We start from the raw sequence: 17,136 nt of genomic DNA on the forward strand, positions 1-17,136 counted from the left end.
AAGCCAAAAACAAAAACAAAACAAAAAAAAAAAAAAACAACAAAAAACACCAAACAACTACAAGAAAAAAAAAGCAACAGCAAAAAAACAAATCGATCAAAAAAATACCCCAATAACCAAACTATTTTATAACAGCAAAAGGCTGTTTTCAGAGTAAATTCCTATTGCTCAAAGTTGTTCTCTTGCAGTGCTTATAACTGCACTGTGTATAAACATGGTTTCTTACAAGTAGAGGTAGCTATAAGCTTCTTGGATGTGCAAGCTGAACAAGAAGGTGAGATAAAGGGCCTTTTGCAGTTTCTTAACCCAAAAGATTATGTGAGAAAGGAATAAATTGGAAGTGATAAGAGTATGGATTTTAATCACTCTATTATCTAACTAAAAATGTATTGCTCTTATAAGGAAGCTGTCAATCTTGCTTTTTCTGCTATGAAAATTATTTTCTTCCATTTCAGAGTTTGTTGTGTAAAGTAGCCATAAAACAGCCTTCAGCCAAGCAATGGTTTATTTATTTCTTTATCTATTTATTTAGTTAGTTATTTAGAACAGGGCTTTTAGAAAGAAAACAATCTGCACATGTTGGCATATTATGTGAACTTTCTTCTACTGTGATGAAAACCTGGGCATTTTTTTTTACATTTTGAATAAATGTTTTGATTTTAGTTGTATACTTGAACATTTATGTCCCTTGAAAAAGGGTCCATAAACTGTGCCATAGTTTCTTTGCGTGTTACTTGAATCTAACACTTGAAATCAAAGTCAGTCCTGTAGTCTTAGCAAGAGATTGAAATCAAGTCTTGTGAGCAAATAGCAATATCATAATGATATAATAATTTCTAGTATGGGTTTACATACTTGAAGAGTAGATGATCTTGAACCGTTTCTCTCCTTTCAGCCTGATTTTCAGTCACTTTGATGTTGAGTTAATGTATCATGCCCAGGTATGGCATGTTTGAAATAAACTGTTGCATCCTGAAGGTTTGCAGGTAAAAATCATCAGAGAGAAATCATGAATTCATAGCTGTTAGGAAATGCCATCAGAAGGTAAACCAGTACAAGGTGCTAGGAAATGAAGAGATCCATATTTTTCAGATATTGGCTTGGATTTGCCATTCCTCACTCAGGGTTTTCTTGTTTATGCTTTTAGTACTTGAAACAAAATTACAAAATGTACAGAATGTACAACTTAGTCTCTATGTAAACGAATGATAGGTTCCTCTTGCTAATTTGTTGAATCTCATGGGAGAATTTAGGTTTGTCGTTTTATATGTCTTATGTAAAAGTTCTACAAACTTGAATCCAAAGTCATCTGTTTCATTCAGAAATGGAAAGAAAAATTGCTCAGTATTACAACGGAGTGGATGGCTTTAAAACCCTCATCTTTGGGCTTTTTTTTTCCACTTTCCTTTCTTTACATTTGAAATTTGATTTGAATGTTTGGAAATATTATATTCCTGTACATTCCTGCTGGAATGCCTACTGTGTTAGGTTTGGTTGAGTATGGCTCTTCATTCCCATTTGGAAAACCCTTGCTTCTGTGGGTTTAAAACAGTTCCTTATTACTACTTTTGTATAACTCTGTGGGTTTTCCTGAGAGATGTGATCTGGTAAAACACTTAAAATTGTGCTAACTATTTCAGTACTATTTGTTACACATACAGGCTTAAAGTTTTGGCTTTTCTTTTTGCTTGGTCAGCTGAGTGGCTTCAGGTTATTTAATCAAGAAAAACTTTAAAGCTGTGGACAAGTATTCGCTTGGGAGAAAAACTAGAGACGTGGTATAGCAAAGAAAATTGACCATTTGGGGGAAAATTATAGATCAAGGTTCTCAATTATTTTTTCAGTTACATAAAATTAATACTTTAGATAGGTCTGTAGGAAAATTATATCATCAGCTCTTTTGTTACATTAGTATAATTTAAACTGTTAGAGTAAATATAACTTGGAACGTTGGCATTAAGAGAAGATGCTGAAATACTTTATAGCGTACACATAGTCTTCTGCATATTTCTGTAATTCTATATCCTGTTTAAAATGCAAAATAACTTGGAATCTAAGGATGTGACTACCTTAGCTACTGGGGAGGGGTGGTGAAGTAGAAGCAAATCTGTGGAAATAAATAGTTGTTTTTAAGGAACTAATGCCGACACCATAAAATTTATGGAGGCTTTCCTGTAGGTTTCATGCTCACTATTGATTGCAATGTGTTATGTATATTTATGAAGTGCATTTTCTGTTTTGGCTTCATGCAAAAACAAGTGAATTCCCATGTTCCAACATTGCTTTTGGATGCAACCTGAACAGCATTAAGTGGGGAAGATCAGGAGTTTGTTTTTAATAAATAATAATAATAAAGATAAAATATAGTTAGAAGGTCTTTATAAAATACTAATGAAGATCTGGTTCAATTAAATGTGGGAGAAACCTGCCTGCAAGTTATCTGTTGGATATTTGGGGGATTCTAGCAACATACATGACCAGCATGAGATTCAGTTATTGCAGGTTTTGAACAGCAGCAGCTGTAAACAAGTGCATATAACTTGCAGTGTAATTACTTTAAGTAGTTATTTTTGTCATTTCTAGAGATTATTTGCAATAAATGACAAGGCATGAGATTTATCTCAGCCTTCAGGGTACTTGATTAAGCTTATTTTATCCCTTGGAATATGTTTTTCACTGTAGATATTGTTTGATGTATGGTAGAAAAATACGCAGAATCTTCTTTCTGAACAATTTAGGAGAAAATTGCAAATATCTATATATATCTGTGTGATATATATATATATATATACATATATATAATATATATACAAAATATTTGGCTGCACTGATGGTTATAAAGTATATCTCTTAGAAGATGATGGAGTGCTAATTTTTACTTGATGGAACCCATTTTAACCAATGTCTGTGAATCTTGTAATCTTGTTTCATTTTAGAATTCTATTACTCTGAATATAGAAATATATTTAGAAGATAAGTGGGAGAGAAAATTAAAATTGTCATATTACTTGTACATGCATATAAACCGCTGCTGAATCAGTATTTCTGTAAAGATACTCCTGGATTATGTGTGTGACGCAACAGAAATTTAGAATGTGTTGAGATAGAGGCTGCCAATTTTATTACAGCTGATGAAAACTTATCACTTACCTGAAACATGAACTGTGCAAAGTAATCTCTGTTCTTGCTAACATTTTGTGTAATATTGCATATCAACGTAGAGTACGTGCTCATACAGTGTGGAGAGAGAGAGAATAAGTACATGGAGCGTTTCCTATTGTAGTCTAGGAAATTGCTGCAGTCATCCCTCCTCTTTTTATGTGAGATGTGTGTGTGGTGGTGGTTCTGCCCATTTCTACTGGCTCATCCTTCCTGGAGAAGAAAGCAGTAGCAGCAACAAGATGGGATTTCCAACTAGTCTTTTATCTTGTCATTGTTCTCTATTTCACACTGACAACCGCTATGATGGTTGTGCTGGTTCAAGCTTCCTGACAGTTTGCCCCAGGTCTGGAATAACTTAGGTCTGAAGCCTGCTCCTCTCATCATATGTCACTTGGCCAGTTTACATCTCCAAGCCTATTTCACCTGTTGAAGCTATGCTGTATCTCTCTATATCATTCAGGAGCTCCACTTATGCAGCTACGTCTTCACATTTGCAGCTCCTACAACCTCTTTCCTTTTTCCTCTTTCTCATGTACATAATTCCCTCTTCCTACTGTGCAAACCTGTTTTTTTTTTCTCTCTTTTCTGTTCTGGTCACCCACAACCATGTAGTTTACTGTTCTTTCCAGAGCTCCTTCTGGCCTGATTGTCTTTCCTTCTCAAGTCCTTCAACCTCAGTGTCTTGCAAGGGTCCAGAGGTGACAGATGCAAGGACTGGAAGAAAGTAGCTTTGGGGAGGTAACGGCCATGAAGAGGAATTGAAGAGAGCAGTATCACTAAAGCTCACTCCCAGAAGGCTGGGATTTCTCCTTTAGTATGAAATATAAACATCTTTAAATTCAGTAGCAGTTATGAAGTCTTGTCAGTTTAAACTCTACTTTTAATGTAGAGGATTACTTCAGAAATGAAAGATTTAATAGTATAATGCTGAAGAAAATTATAAAAATTACATGGATGCTGGGGAACAAATAGTCATTATTGAAGGCCAGAGCAGAGAGAGCTGTAAAAAGGAAATCTTGGCTGGTAAATCTTTAGAAACAGCTGTATTAGTAAGATGTTAAGCAAGAAGCTACCCTGAGCTGCTACATGCTTATAGTGAGATGAAGAATAATGAATGCAGTGAAACTGTATTTGCACGCTAGCATCGTGTATACTGCTGTACTTATTTTTTCCTTTATCTTTCTTTAACTGTAGGAATAGCTGGATGTCTTAATATCATGCTGTTTAATTGTTTATTTTGAAAACCTTAAATTGCAACAGTGATTGAAAGTAATGTGTGTGTGTGTGTGTGTATGTATGTATGTATATATACACATATTGTGTATGCGTATATATTCCCACACATACATAAACTTACTCTCACTATACCTATCCATCTGTCGTACAGAACAGAATTATATTCCATCCATTGAATAGAAGTGTTTTCTTCAGGTCTTCTCTTATATTCTACAGAACAGTATTTTTGTTATGAGTTTGTGTTATTTCATCAATGTTACACAAAGGAAGCCAGGGCAAGAATGTGTCAAGCATCTCTTGAATGGAACATGGATATTCTAAAGCTTACAAAAAGGTCATTTTAGAGCTATACTTGTTGGGCTGTGCCACATTTAAAATATTGGTTGAAGAAAAACACTAGAAGAGAAAGAGTAAACTGTACAGACTAAAAACAGACTAAAACTCATGTAAGGAAGAAGTTTTTCTGCATAGCATGCTTACTAGCAGGTTTTTGTTTATATTTGTACTGCTTGTGCCAAATCACTTCCTGGTTGTCACCTAGTTTAGATTAGTAGAGTTATTTAGGATTTGATTATATACAGAACCCTCAGGACTGGATCCAAAATAGTGCAACTTAGGTACTGAAGTCTGGGAGAGGGAAACCACAAAAGACACGTCTAGCTAGTGCAGCTTGAGGTATGATTAAAGTTTACACAATTAAATTACTTGCAGAACTTGAGGCCTTATACTGCTTGCTTTGAAGTTCTATGATCTTGATTTAATTGAGCATATTAATGCTTATTAAAAATCTCAGCATATTCTTGTTTGCTTAACAAATCCTCTTGGCACAAATTGTCCTCAATTGTTCAAGGACATGCCATCTGTTGATGATAGAAAGCTCATCTGTCTCTGTATACAGGTTCTTCTAGCAGTAATGAAATGAACTGAGTATCCTTTCTAAAGGATTTTAAGCCTGTGTCATAAATATCACCTTCCAAACCCACCAGAACTCCAATTTGAGTATTACATTCCTTATGACCATCTTTTGCACCACTTGCATTTTTGTTCTGTTTGCTTAACACTCTTCCCCGATTGCAATGTTATCTTCTTGTCATGTCCTTATTACTAGTTGACTGAGAGAGAGACACAATATTTGCATGCATGCCTGTTCTGAATGACTCCTGTTGGCTGGTTAATGGTTTTCAAAACAAAGTCACTTAACGGCTGTTCGGGTTTGAATTTTTGTATGCTACTTAGTTTTTTACATATCTTGTGGAAATATATTTATCACTAGACTTTTATTTCTCTGTCAGATTGGATTTAAACAATGGAGTAAGTTAAAAATTTCTGGATGGAAATCAGCAAGACTGTAAAGCTACTTAATTTCCTAATGAAATGATGTTTATGCTAATTACACAGTCTTCGGAGATGTGGTGATGATATTGCTGTAGATTCATGAAATAGCTTAGTTTTCAGATCATTTGCTCAGGAAATGGCAGGTGGAGGTTCACTGCTCTCCTCAGCCTGAGGATTCGGAAATCATCCACTTATCACTGAAGTGAACCTTCACTCTTCCCTTAACCTATGTCATGGCACACAGGGCAGGCTTCAGAGAGAGAGAGAGAGAGAGAGAGAGAGGGAGGGAGCAAGAGAAAGTGTGGTGTAGCATGGAGGAAACAACATCCACCTGGGAGGGGGTTGCTCTGGTTTCCTGACCATACTCTCAAAACTGCTTATGACATTTTTTAGTGCAGGTTGTTACTAGACCCTAGTGGTGCCATTAAGCTCCCTTTGAAGCAATGAGCAAATGTTGCTATTCTGGCTGTAGTAACTTCACCACACTTTGACAAATAGTCTTTGGAGGTCCTATACAGAGCCTGAGAAGGTGAACATCCTAAGCTAATAATAATGGATTTGCATTGCCTTAACTTCTTGTTTTTCAAACAGTGATACAACTTGACAATTTTGTTTTGATACAAAAGATCACATAAAGAAAAATGATTATCGATGGTTGCTGAATTATTGAATTTTCCTGGTACCTGTTAGAGTCATGAATGTTTTGCTTTAGTATACTAATATTTAAGTCAAGTAGTAAAATAAATTGACTGAAATATCAAAATTGTGTTCCTGTTTCTCAGTTTGGAAACCACTGAGATACAGAAATGAGTGTCAATTTGAGATCAGACTATGCAGATTCAGAACTTTAGTGTTAACAACACAGTTGTACTGCTGCAAAATGTACTTTTTGAGCAGGAGTCCACCATAACCAACGGCAAATATTTTGAGGGTATTGTATTCTACCAGCAAAGCACAATTAAAGGTTACATTCATTTTCAGAGAAGGAGCAAGGATTTTGGTTTTCTCTCCAGGACCTTTTGTTTCAAAGTACATTACTCTATTTGCTAGGAAATGCATATGATGAAAAATATAATACAAAATTCAGAAATTATATAGTATTTGAACAGTCAGCTTTTTTTTTTTTTTTCTAGCTGTGGTGACAAACCTGTCTGAAGGTATGCATTTGCCTGGAAGGTGTGGAGTGCTTTCTGAGACAGCTATTGATTGATGCCTTTAGCACAAGCCAGCCAGACTGTTTGGATGATATTAATGGTACTTATATGTAATCAGTGAATTAGATAGGGATTCTATTGTACTGTGTCCTTTTAGGGGAAGCAATAAATACAGATTGCAGAGTGTGTTAGCATATAATACTATTTTGTATTTTAGAATAGATTCTCATAAATTAACAGACTATAAAAACAAAAAGGGATAAATAACATCCAGCTTGCTATCCCATCTAGTATACTTTTTATAGCAATATTCAGTAGCAATTGTAGTTTGAAGCTACAAGTGTGGCTTTAGATTGGAAAAGTATGTTACTGACAAAACATCAGGGCAAGGACGGAACAAAGGATTAATGTTAATATTTGATCACGTGTATTAGTGTTCATGCTTCATAAAGTAAAGGAGTGTTGCTGAAGGTAAATATGCACTTGTCTAGGGAGTGTTTTTTATTAGATTCTGTGATGACTGCTGACTGAAGAAAGAGATGGTAAATAATATACAAAGCGCATAAAATAAGGGTGCTCTGTAACTTAATGAACACCATCCTTTGGGCAAATATTGTCTTTCTCTTATGCAATTATTCTTTTTACAGAATATATATACAGAGCTAATGTGAGAATATGTAGGCTTTGTCTTTGTTGGAAAATCAGTGGCACAGTGTATTTTATTTCATCTGTTAGAACAGGCTGTGGTAATCCTTAGTTTAGGAAGTGAAAACTTCTATAGTCTTTTTAATTCTGAGTGCCCCACTTTGTCTTGCCATCTGGGGATATTTCTTGACAAAGTACTGTAGCACGTTCCACCCATATGCCAGTTTTCTTAAGGAATAGAAGATTCCTGGCAGTGGAGAACTGATTGCGGGAAATGGCCTTCAGGTTTCTGTGATGTATCCAGCCAAATCAAGAATGTGAATGGTGGGGAAAGGAAAGAAGGAGTTCCAACTGTTTATATTTAGTTCCCTGGAGAAAGAAGTTGGTAGCCAGTAAAAAGGTCAAGGTTTGCCAATGTGGATGTTAAAAAATCAGAAGTTTAAAGATAGCCCAGATTTAATTATTTAAAGGTATGAAGCCATAACTGGTACTGGTATGACTGAGTGCAATTACTACTGAAGCCAGTGGAAAGTGTGCCCACTTATGCCAGGGACAAACATGGCTTATAGTTAAATATTGGATTACTCTGGCTGTATAATGTAGTTAGACTTTGTAAAGATAGTTGATTCCTTAAGGTTTTCTATTTTTACTTCTTTTCAGATTCTAAATATTATTTTCATCTACGTGAGGGACAAGAAAAGTAACTTTAAACTAGAATTTGCTAAAAATGTTCCCTGCTGGTATTATATATCAATTTTCTGCTTTAATGTGAACAAATTTTAATTGATCATTCGTTCTATGAAAGCTACAGTCCTCTAATTAATCATTGGAATATATGATTTGCTAATGAATGGCCAAGGGCCATTTCGCATTTGTATAATTGATCAATATTTTGCCTATGTCTACGAGAAGGTGTAAAATTAGTTTGTTTTGATGACATGAAACTTTCTTGACATGCTGTTGGGCAATATTCATGCCTGGTATGGTTTGCTGTCCCGTAGTAATACAAAAGTCTTGAATGAAGGTAGAAAATGCAATTTGAAACTTCCTTTAAGGATCTGGGAAAGTATTGAGGTCTTACTGCTTTTAAAGGATTTTTGTGGAGGCAACCTCAACCTTTTTCTGAAGACCTTAATAACTGAGGATCATAACAATTGTTTTCTACTGCAAACAGATGTGAAGCTAAACTAGTACATATATTACAGGGAGAGGCTTTTGGAATGAAGTTTTTTGAAGGGTCAATTGAAAACTGAAGAATAGAAAAAATATAGAATAGGTCCAGGAAGTTTGTGTAAACTGAATCTTGCCAGCTTTACAAAGCCAAATAATGCTCCTGAAATTCTGATAAAATATTGTTAGAAGTAGATGAATGCAGGAACCCAATGGAGCTGAGACTGCTATAGTGAGGCTGAACTTGTGTTCCCAGTTAGCACATATATACATGCACACAAGTCAACACAGACAACAACACTCAGCACTCACACAAACATGGACATCACTGACAGCCTCATCATGTTTCCCTCTCTTGCTGATTTGGATGAAAGTCCCTTAGTGGGAAGATTTGCTTAGGCAGAGCCTGTCCAGTAGCTGGCTCTGGATCTTTGCCATCTCCAGCTGCTGGCACCTGGGTAAGCAAACTCCTGAGACCTGTAGCCTTACTCCAGGTGCTCGTGTAGACCAGCAGCCTTGCACACACTTAGGATTACTCCAGGAATAGGATTTAGACTTTAGATGAGGTTCATCTGATAGCTGGTCCTAGATCTTTTCTCTTCTGTGTTGTCCCATTCAGCTCTACCCCCCTCCTCACGACCCTCCACAGGTGAGTGGGTTCCTCAGTCGACCCCCTCACAATATGGTCTCTCTGGCAGTTGGTCTGGGCCTTCTGGTAGCCAAGTCTTCCAGGTTCTTCACTCTGAGACACACACACTTACTTGGCTACCAGACCACTTCACCTGCTCACTGGCTAGCTTAAAGTTCACTAGGGATCACAGGCTTATGTACCCTCTCTTGCTTCAGTTGCTTACACCTCAGATCCTCGGGCTCCTATTACCTGTGGTCCAACTCCACTGCTGGCATTTAGTTTCCCTCACTCCAGTCTCTCTAGTAGCTGGCGCTCAGACCAACAGGCCACCTGACCTGTGCCCCCTCCCTCCCCACCCGCAGTTGCTGGTACCCAGACCCTCAACCACTCCAGTACACACAGACCCATAAAGTCTTGTGCAATCACAAAATGTTATTCTTTTAAATAACACAATTAACCCCATACCCATAGGCATCTCTCCCTCTCAGTCTGTTTGGTAACCCGGAGAGCCTCTCCCTTTGACTAATTTCAGTGGGTGTCACCCCTGTCTCAAAGGGCCTGTGGCTACCCAGGGACAGCCCTGAGAGAAGTCGAAGCAATGCTGCATTTCTCCGGCAGCATTGAGGGGGATCCTCCACATGCCAGTGGTCCTCTGTGCTCCTTTGTATGTGTGCAGAAAAACTTTTAATCGCACAATCTAACAAACTATATATTGTTTATTCTTGAATGGACTAAATATTTAGCATCACAAGAAGAGTTATTTGAAAATAATTTTAATATTTCAGGGGTCAGCGTTCAGCTCTCAGCAACCTGAAGCTTACAACCTTTTTGTGACCACGGCTGTAGGTGATGGCATCAAACTTTGGGATTTAAGAACTCTCAGGTAAGGCTGAATTAGGTACCTTGGAATCAAAAGGCATGCTTCATCTCTATTCAGAGTTGTCATACTTTCTGTGGTATGCTACTAGAAACTAGTGTGTGGAATCAGATCTACAGTCAGGCCTTTAAAAAAGTATTATGCATATTATTAAGGGATATTGGGCTAACTGGAATTTACTTATTTTAACAGACCAAATGTAATGTTGAGTAGATTTTTACCCTTTGGTTCCTCAGTTGCAGATACTTATGTGAAAACCATTAAATAGTCAAGATTTATCACCCATGTCTTACCCACCTTACGGAGATCTAATTGTATATATAAAATAGTATATTGATGCTAATGGTATTTCCAAAACAGCATGTCATTACTGCTAAAGAAGGTAAAATTTATGGTCCAGCTTTTAAAATACAAATGCAATTGTAACAGCATTATGATAAATCATTTATACAGTTCTATAAATATGCATAATACTCTATGATAAACTCAGAACAAGATGCTGCACTTTTTCCAGAAGCTTTTCACTGTTGTACTTGGGAAAGGTATGGGACAGAGAGACAGACTGGCAGGGAGGGAACACTGCACAGGAAAGGAAGTACTTGGGGCAATCTCTTTTGTGCAGGATTTTGTGCAGGAATTATGTTTAAAAGAAAAGCAATTTGGATGGGAAAGATTGCTTAAATCTTAAAGAATAATTTAATATTTGCTTTGTGCATATGTAAACATACTTACTGAAGATTTTTTTTTTTTTTCTGATATTGAATTTTCTGTTTAGGAATGCATAATGGTTGTTTCAATTATTTCCAAATTTCTGTGGTAAGAATACATTAAACCTATAGGGGGCACATATGTTCTTGCCAAAAGCATTGCTATTATTACCTGTACTGAATGTCAGAAAGTAATGAAACTAGAGACTGCTGAGGTTGGAATCTGTTACCTTCTTATGTTTTTCTAATAAGCTGTTCAAACCGTGTTGCTAGAAGAGTAAGAAAAAGTAGAGAGTTTTTCACAGATCACTTATCTGTCTCTTCATTTCTAAATACTTATATAAGTAGAGCAGGTGAATGGTAAAATAGTTAAAGTGTAAAATCTGTGCAATCAATTAAATGAGTATGTCCTGGGAAGAGGGGAATAATTTATGTATGTTCTTGCTCCATATTTAATTTGGCAAAGTCAGTGTATTCTAGTGTCTGCTGAGTTCTGCTAGCCAAACTTCAAAAAATTTATTCAAGTCCTTAATTATCCATACTTTCAGGGTGTGCTATAGATATTGTGTAAATATGTATGCTTGTTTCACACTACACAGCAATCAATGACGGTAACCATTGTAGAGGAAAAAATAGAGCAAATAAATCACCATTTTGCTATTGTAACATTTTTTTTTTTTTTTTTTTTTTTTTGTGTGTGTGTGTGTGTGAATAAAACCCACAAATTTTAAAAAATGAAATTTTTCCTCATTCCTCTGGCCAGACATTAAATCTTCTGTATTTTAAAATCTACTCTTCAGTTCTCATAAGGAAGAAAACTGTTCACTTTTTCCTAATGTGTTCACCAGGTGTTTTTGACATAAATAATTTTGAAATGGTTGGGTTTGGAAAGCTCTATCTGAACTTGGAACGAGTCTCCACCAGAGTGCTAGGTGTACTATACAGTTACACAGATTGAAAACTTTTGCTTTTTTGTTCATAGGTCTTGTCCAATCAAATCCAGTTCATCCCTTGTACTTAGAGGAGAGATTAGCTCCTAAACAATCTTATGATGGGCCAGTTCCTTTAATCTCTTGTTGCTGATTTGTAAAGGTGGTGCATCTGCCATTACTGTACTTTTGAATGGTCCTGCTGGAATGATCTATCTTTTTTCTACTACTACTTTTTTTTTTTTTTTTTTTTTTTTGGGGGGGGGGGGGGGGAGAAGGGGGAGCTTGACAGAATAAGTTTTTATTTATTTTTTTTATTTTTTTAAGTGAAATCATTTTCCAGTGTTTTGAAATATAGCAAAGGTAAGCCAGCCTTCTGATATGTGCTGTTTGCAGAGTTGTGGGCAGTAACGCTAACTGCAAGATCTCTGCTTTTATTGTCTGTTGATTTTGTTCTAAATACTTGCCTCAGGCATTCACAGTGAAAACTGTTTTTATTTTGTTTAATCTGCTTATTGCCCTTAATGAATTTTATCCACTGATACTATATTTAGTGATACTATAAAGTGAAAAATGCTGATGAAATGGGAAAACTCCAGAGCATGGTGCTCTGGAAAGTTGCAGTTGAAATCGTGGGAAATCATTTTCAAAGATTCTGCACAATTTCTTCCTTAGTTGTTTCTTTTGTTCAATTTCTTTGATTCATTTTTTTCATTCTTCTGACTTGCATTGCTTTTGTCATTATTAACTGAGCAATCACAGCAGAATGCTCAAGTTCTTTTTTTGGTCCTTGCTTAGAGTAGATCTTCAGACACTTTATCCTGGCCTGCAGCTTTATAGGCTTTGAACATATTGTGTTTCTTTTTTTTTCTTCCTTTTTTTTTTCCCCCTCTGAGTTCCACAAGACTTTTTCCATTCAGTCTGTATTATCAAACTTTTTTTTTTTTTTTTTTTTTTCCCCAGTGAAAATTCATTTATGTATGTTTTCTCTTGTTCTTGAAGTTGGTGAAAGTGTTTTTGCACCTTCCACTTTCATCATCCTTGGTGGATTAAGCTGTAAATCCATCTGCATCTTTCACTATGGATGGTTTGGAGGCATTCCAGGTCTACTTCAGAGAGTGCCAGGAAGTCTTATGGGTTCCTCTGAAGGTGGTACAAGAAAAGACATTTAAACTTCTGATGTTGTCAGCCAACCTCACACAGCCAAGTCATCTTGCCAATAAATGAGGGAATCTTGGATGCTATTAGTGACTTTTGGACTGACTTAGACTCCTGCTTCATTTACTTTGAAATGCATGGATTTTTAAAGTTTCATCTGAAGATTTTGAATATTTGTATACTTCTCCTGCATTCTTCTCTTCATTATAAATGTAGCTAAGAAAAACTTCAGACAACTTACAAAACAGCATAAAGAACTAAGGAGGTTAGATCTTTTTGGAAGAAGAAAACTCTGGCTACTATTCTTCCAGGTTACAATAGTGAATTATCAGGCTTTGTGAATGCATACAGTGGGGTAAGATAATGACCTTTGATCATCTTCTAAGACACTGTGAAGACATTATGAAGAGCATTTTAAGTCTGTCTTGTCTAAAGAATGGGTAGTTGGAGGACAAGTGAAAATATCTATGGTCCAAGTAGGAAGCAGTGAGCACAGAAATTAAATTGAGGTTCAATGGGAATCTAATTGAGAAGAATATTAGTTACCAGCTTCAGGGTTCCCAAGAAAGTGTCAGGCTAACAGTTAATAATCAGGAGGTACCAACAACATTTGATGCATGCTTACATTTTTTGAAAGATTTTGTGTTCTTTATGAAAACCATTGTAGACTCCTAATTGTTCATAAAACATAGAAACTTTACCATTTTATATCTTTTACAATTTTATCTCTCTGGTGAATATATTTCAGAGACATCAAAACCCTTCCAGAAGTCAAGAACCTAGCACTGATTCACAGGAGTCTGTTCCTGTTGCCTCTACCATTTAATGTTCATCTTTTGATGAAAAAAAAAAATGGTGCGTCGAAGTATAGACTAAGTCTCCTTGTCCACCAGTCCTGTCTGCTTTCAGTATCTATATTCATGAAGACATAGGGTATTGAGAGACAGATTTATTTCTGCAACCCACTGCTCTAAAAGTAATGCATAGAAAAAGCATAGAAACCTAATTAGTGAAAATGCATTGCCCTTACACAATAAAACCATGACAACCCCAAATGCAGACTAGTCTGAATACCAGCTGCTTTATGTTCGTGTCCTTTAAATTTCATGTGACAGTTCTTCTGTTTTACCAGTCTGTATCACTTCAATTTTTTTGTTTCCTCCAACTTGCAGATTAGATAATTGTGATTCACAACATCCAGAATAAGAAAGTTTTTTCCATTCATGATATTAGGGGGAAACCATGAATTTGAAGTGCTGCCCTCTGCACTTTATCAAATGTTTAGAATATTGACTAAACACTTATGCTACAACTAAGTTTATTTGCTAGCAAAGTTGCATGAATACTCTTATCTTCATGATTGGCTGATATTGAGAGAAATAATCTGTCCAGATTTCTTCAGCAATCTGCTGTTTCCCTTGTATGTCACATTCCAAGCAGTCACATAAGAGACGTTCCAGAATGTGAAGCAGTGAAAGCTTTTCTTTAAGGTGAATTTCTTCCTTCTTGCTCATCAGTAAAATGTGGCTGAAGTCATGGTGTTTTACATCTTCGTCCTTTTATATGACACTAATTGCATGGCCTGGCTTTGTCTCAGATTTTCAGATGTAGCTTAACTTGAGCTCCAGACTGCACTGTCAGGGCAGCGTACCACGGGGCCCTAACTGCCCTGAACAGCCTTGGGCCCCCGTCTACACACTCTCTGCACCTTGCTCCAGGTACTTCTTTTAAGTGTAGGCTTGAGCTTTCAGTCTGCCAGAAGCATATTGTAATTACACCCATTTGAAGTTTTGCCTCCAGCCTTGTTTTCTGCATGGACCTTAGACCTATTTTGTAGGTAGCTTGCCTTGAGTTCTGTCTGCAGCCCGGTCTTCAGGAATTCGGCACATGTTATGGGCTTGCCTCTATCTTCATCCCCTGCTGCTCATGGACTCCATGGATGGACCCTAGACCTGGCTCATCACCTCTCCTTTTCTGGGACTTCCAATGGACCTTGTTATCAGGTCAATACAATATCTGTTCAGAAGTTTTTCCTATCTCTAGCTGACCAGAAAGACACAGTTTCTATAAATTTCTGAGGAAAGAGCCCTTCAGAAAGGATGAAAAGCAGGACCCTGGGAACTACAGGCTGGTCAGCATCACCTCAAGCCCCGGGAAGGTGGTGGAACAATGAATTCTGGAAAAAAATTCCATAAGCATGAAGGACAAGAGTCATCAGGAGTAGTCACCATGGATTCACCAGGGGATGTGATGCATGACCAACTTAAACTTCTGCGTTGAAATGACTGGCATGGTGGACAAGGGGAAAGCATTGAATATAGTCTACATGGACTTCAGTAAGTCTTTCAACACTGTCCCCCATGAGATCCTCACAGAGAAGCTGATGAGGTATGGGATGGATGAGCACACAGTGAGTGGATTGAAAACTGGCTGAACAGCCAGGCCCAGAGGGCAGTGATCTCTTGCCCAAGGCCTAGTTGGAGGCCAGTAACCAGTGGAGTACTCCAGGGGGCAGTACTGGGCCCAATCCTATTCAACATCTGTTTTAATAATCTGGATGATAGAACAGGGTGCACCCTCAGCAAGATTGCAGACAACACAAAACTGGGAAGAATAACTGAAATGCCAGAGGTCTCCCGACAGGCTGGAGAAATGGACTGGCAAAAAGACTGAGAAATTCAACAAGAGGGAGAGCAGAGTCCTGCACACGAGGATGAAAAACCTCAGGCACAAATATATGCTGGGGGACACCTGGCTGGAAAGCATTTTGGCAGAAAACGACTTGGAGATCCTGGTGGACCACAAGCTGAATGTGAGCCAGCAATGTGCCCTTGGAGCAAAGAAGGTTAATGTTGTCGTGGGCTGCATCAGGAAGAGTGTTGCCAGCAGGCTGGGGTAGGTGATCCTTCACCTCTACTCAGCCATGGTGAGGCTATACCTGGAGAACTGTGTCCAGTTCTGGTCTCCATATTACAATAAAAATATGGAGCTACTAGGCAGAATCCATCATAGTACCACAAAAGTGCTGAAGGAATTTCTCATCTCTTCTATGAGAAAAGGCTGGGAGAGTTGAGACTATGCAGCCCAGAGCAGACAAGGATCCAGGGGGCAGAGGGAGAGGAGTCTCATCAGTGTTTGTAAAGACATTGAGAGGCTGTAAAGAGGGTAGACCCGGTCTCTTTTCAGTGGTGTCCCATGGGAGGACAAGAAGTGATGTACACAAACTGAAACACAGAATGTTCCCTTTTAATTTTTTTTTTTTTTTTTTTTTTTTTTTAACTGTACAGGTGACTGAGCACTATCACAGGTTGCCCAGAGAGCCTGTGGAGTCTCTGTCTTTGGAGATAGTCAAAGGCCATCTGAGCATGTTCCTGGACAACTGTCTCTAGATGATCCTACTTGAGCAGGAGCTTGGACCTGGTGACCTCTGGAGGTCCTGTCCAGTATCAACCATTCTGTGCTTCTATGAAACTAGCACTTGCTATTCTCTACTTGTTACAGAAATACAGAGATGGAGAATTTGCTGGGACAGCTGTTGTGATGTGTAATAAGAGAACAAGATGGAAAAGGACAGTTAAAACTGGGAATTAAATTGCAAGGGAGGAGTGGGACAGTGGTGATGTTCTGTCGGATGTGCTAGTTTTATATGCAGAGGTGTGGAGAGCTGGGAAAAGTTACTATAGCCCCATATTATTGCCAATATATATTTTTGGTCTTTTTGGAGGACTGGGCTGCTACTATGTTATGTTTGGGGAGGCAGATGTGACAGGTTCTAAATTACCTTTTCTGCTACTGAGATTGTCAGGGGTAAGATGTTGTGAGGAGTCCTCAGCCAGTATCACCTTTGGTGGCAGCAGCAGCGTGCCTCGGGCTCACTCTGAGGAGTTGAGGAATAGAAGTTCAGCTGCTCTAACTGTGTTTGCTGCTGAAACAGCCATTCCTCATCTCTTTCTGGAAAAAAACAACAGTGTATGCTTTTTGGACCACAGTGAAGACTTTGGAAGAATATTGGATTGTTTGGACATACTGAATTTCTTCTGCGGATTACTCAAATTCATGATAATGCTTTGAAGGAAAATCCGAGATAAAAATCAGTTTCACCCTTTTTTAGCCTCTGAAAAGATTTGCCAAT

General features: G+C 37.6%; 1 protein-coding gene across 2 annotated transcripts in view; it reads left to right on the plus strand.

Annotated features, from left to right (window-relative positions):
• The window catches only part of WDR27 (WD repeat domain 27), a 123,086-nt gene that overhangs the window by 34,721 nt on the left and 71,229 nt on the right, over positions 1 to 17,136 (plus strand). For both annotated transcript variants that reach the window (XM_035322838.1, XM_035322839.1), the window contains one exon: positions 10,119 to 10,216. In XM_035322838.1, coding sequence (XP_035178729.1) covers positions 10,119 to 10,216 — 98 coding nt within the window. The remainder of the gene's footprint in view (positions 1 to 10,118; positions 10,217 to 17,136) is intronic.

Source organism: Oxyura jamaicensis, chromosome 3 (genome assembly GCF_011077185.1).
Source record: "Oxyura jamaicensis isolate SHBP4307 breed ruddy duck chromosome 3, BPBGC_Ojam_1.0, whole genome shotgun sequence".
Taxonomy (NCBI): domain Eukaryota; kingdom Metazoa; phylum Chordata; class Aves; order Anseriformes; family Anatidae; genus Oxyura; species Oxyura jamaicensis.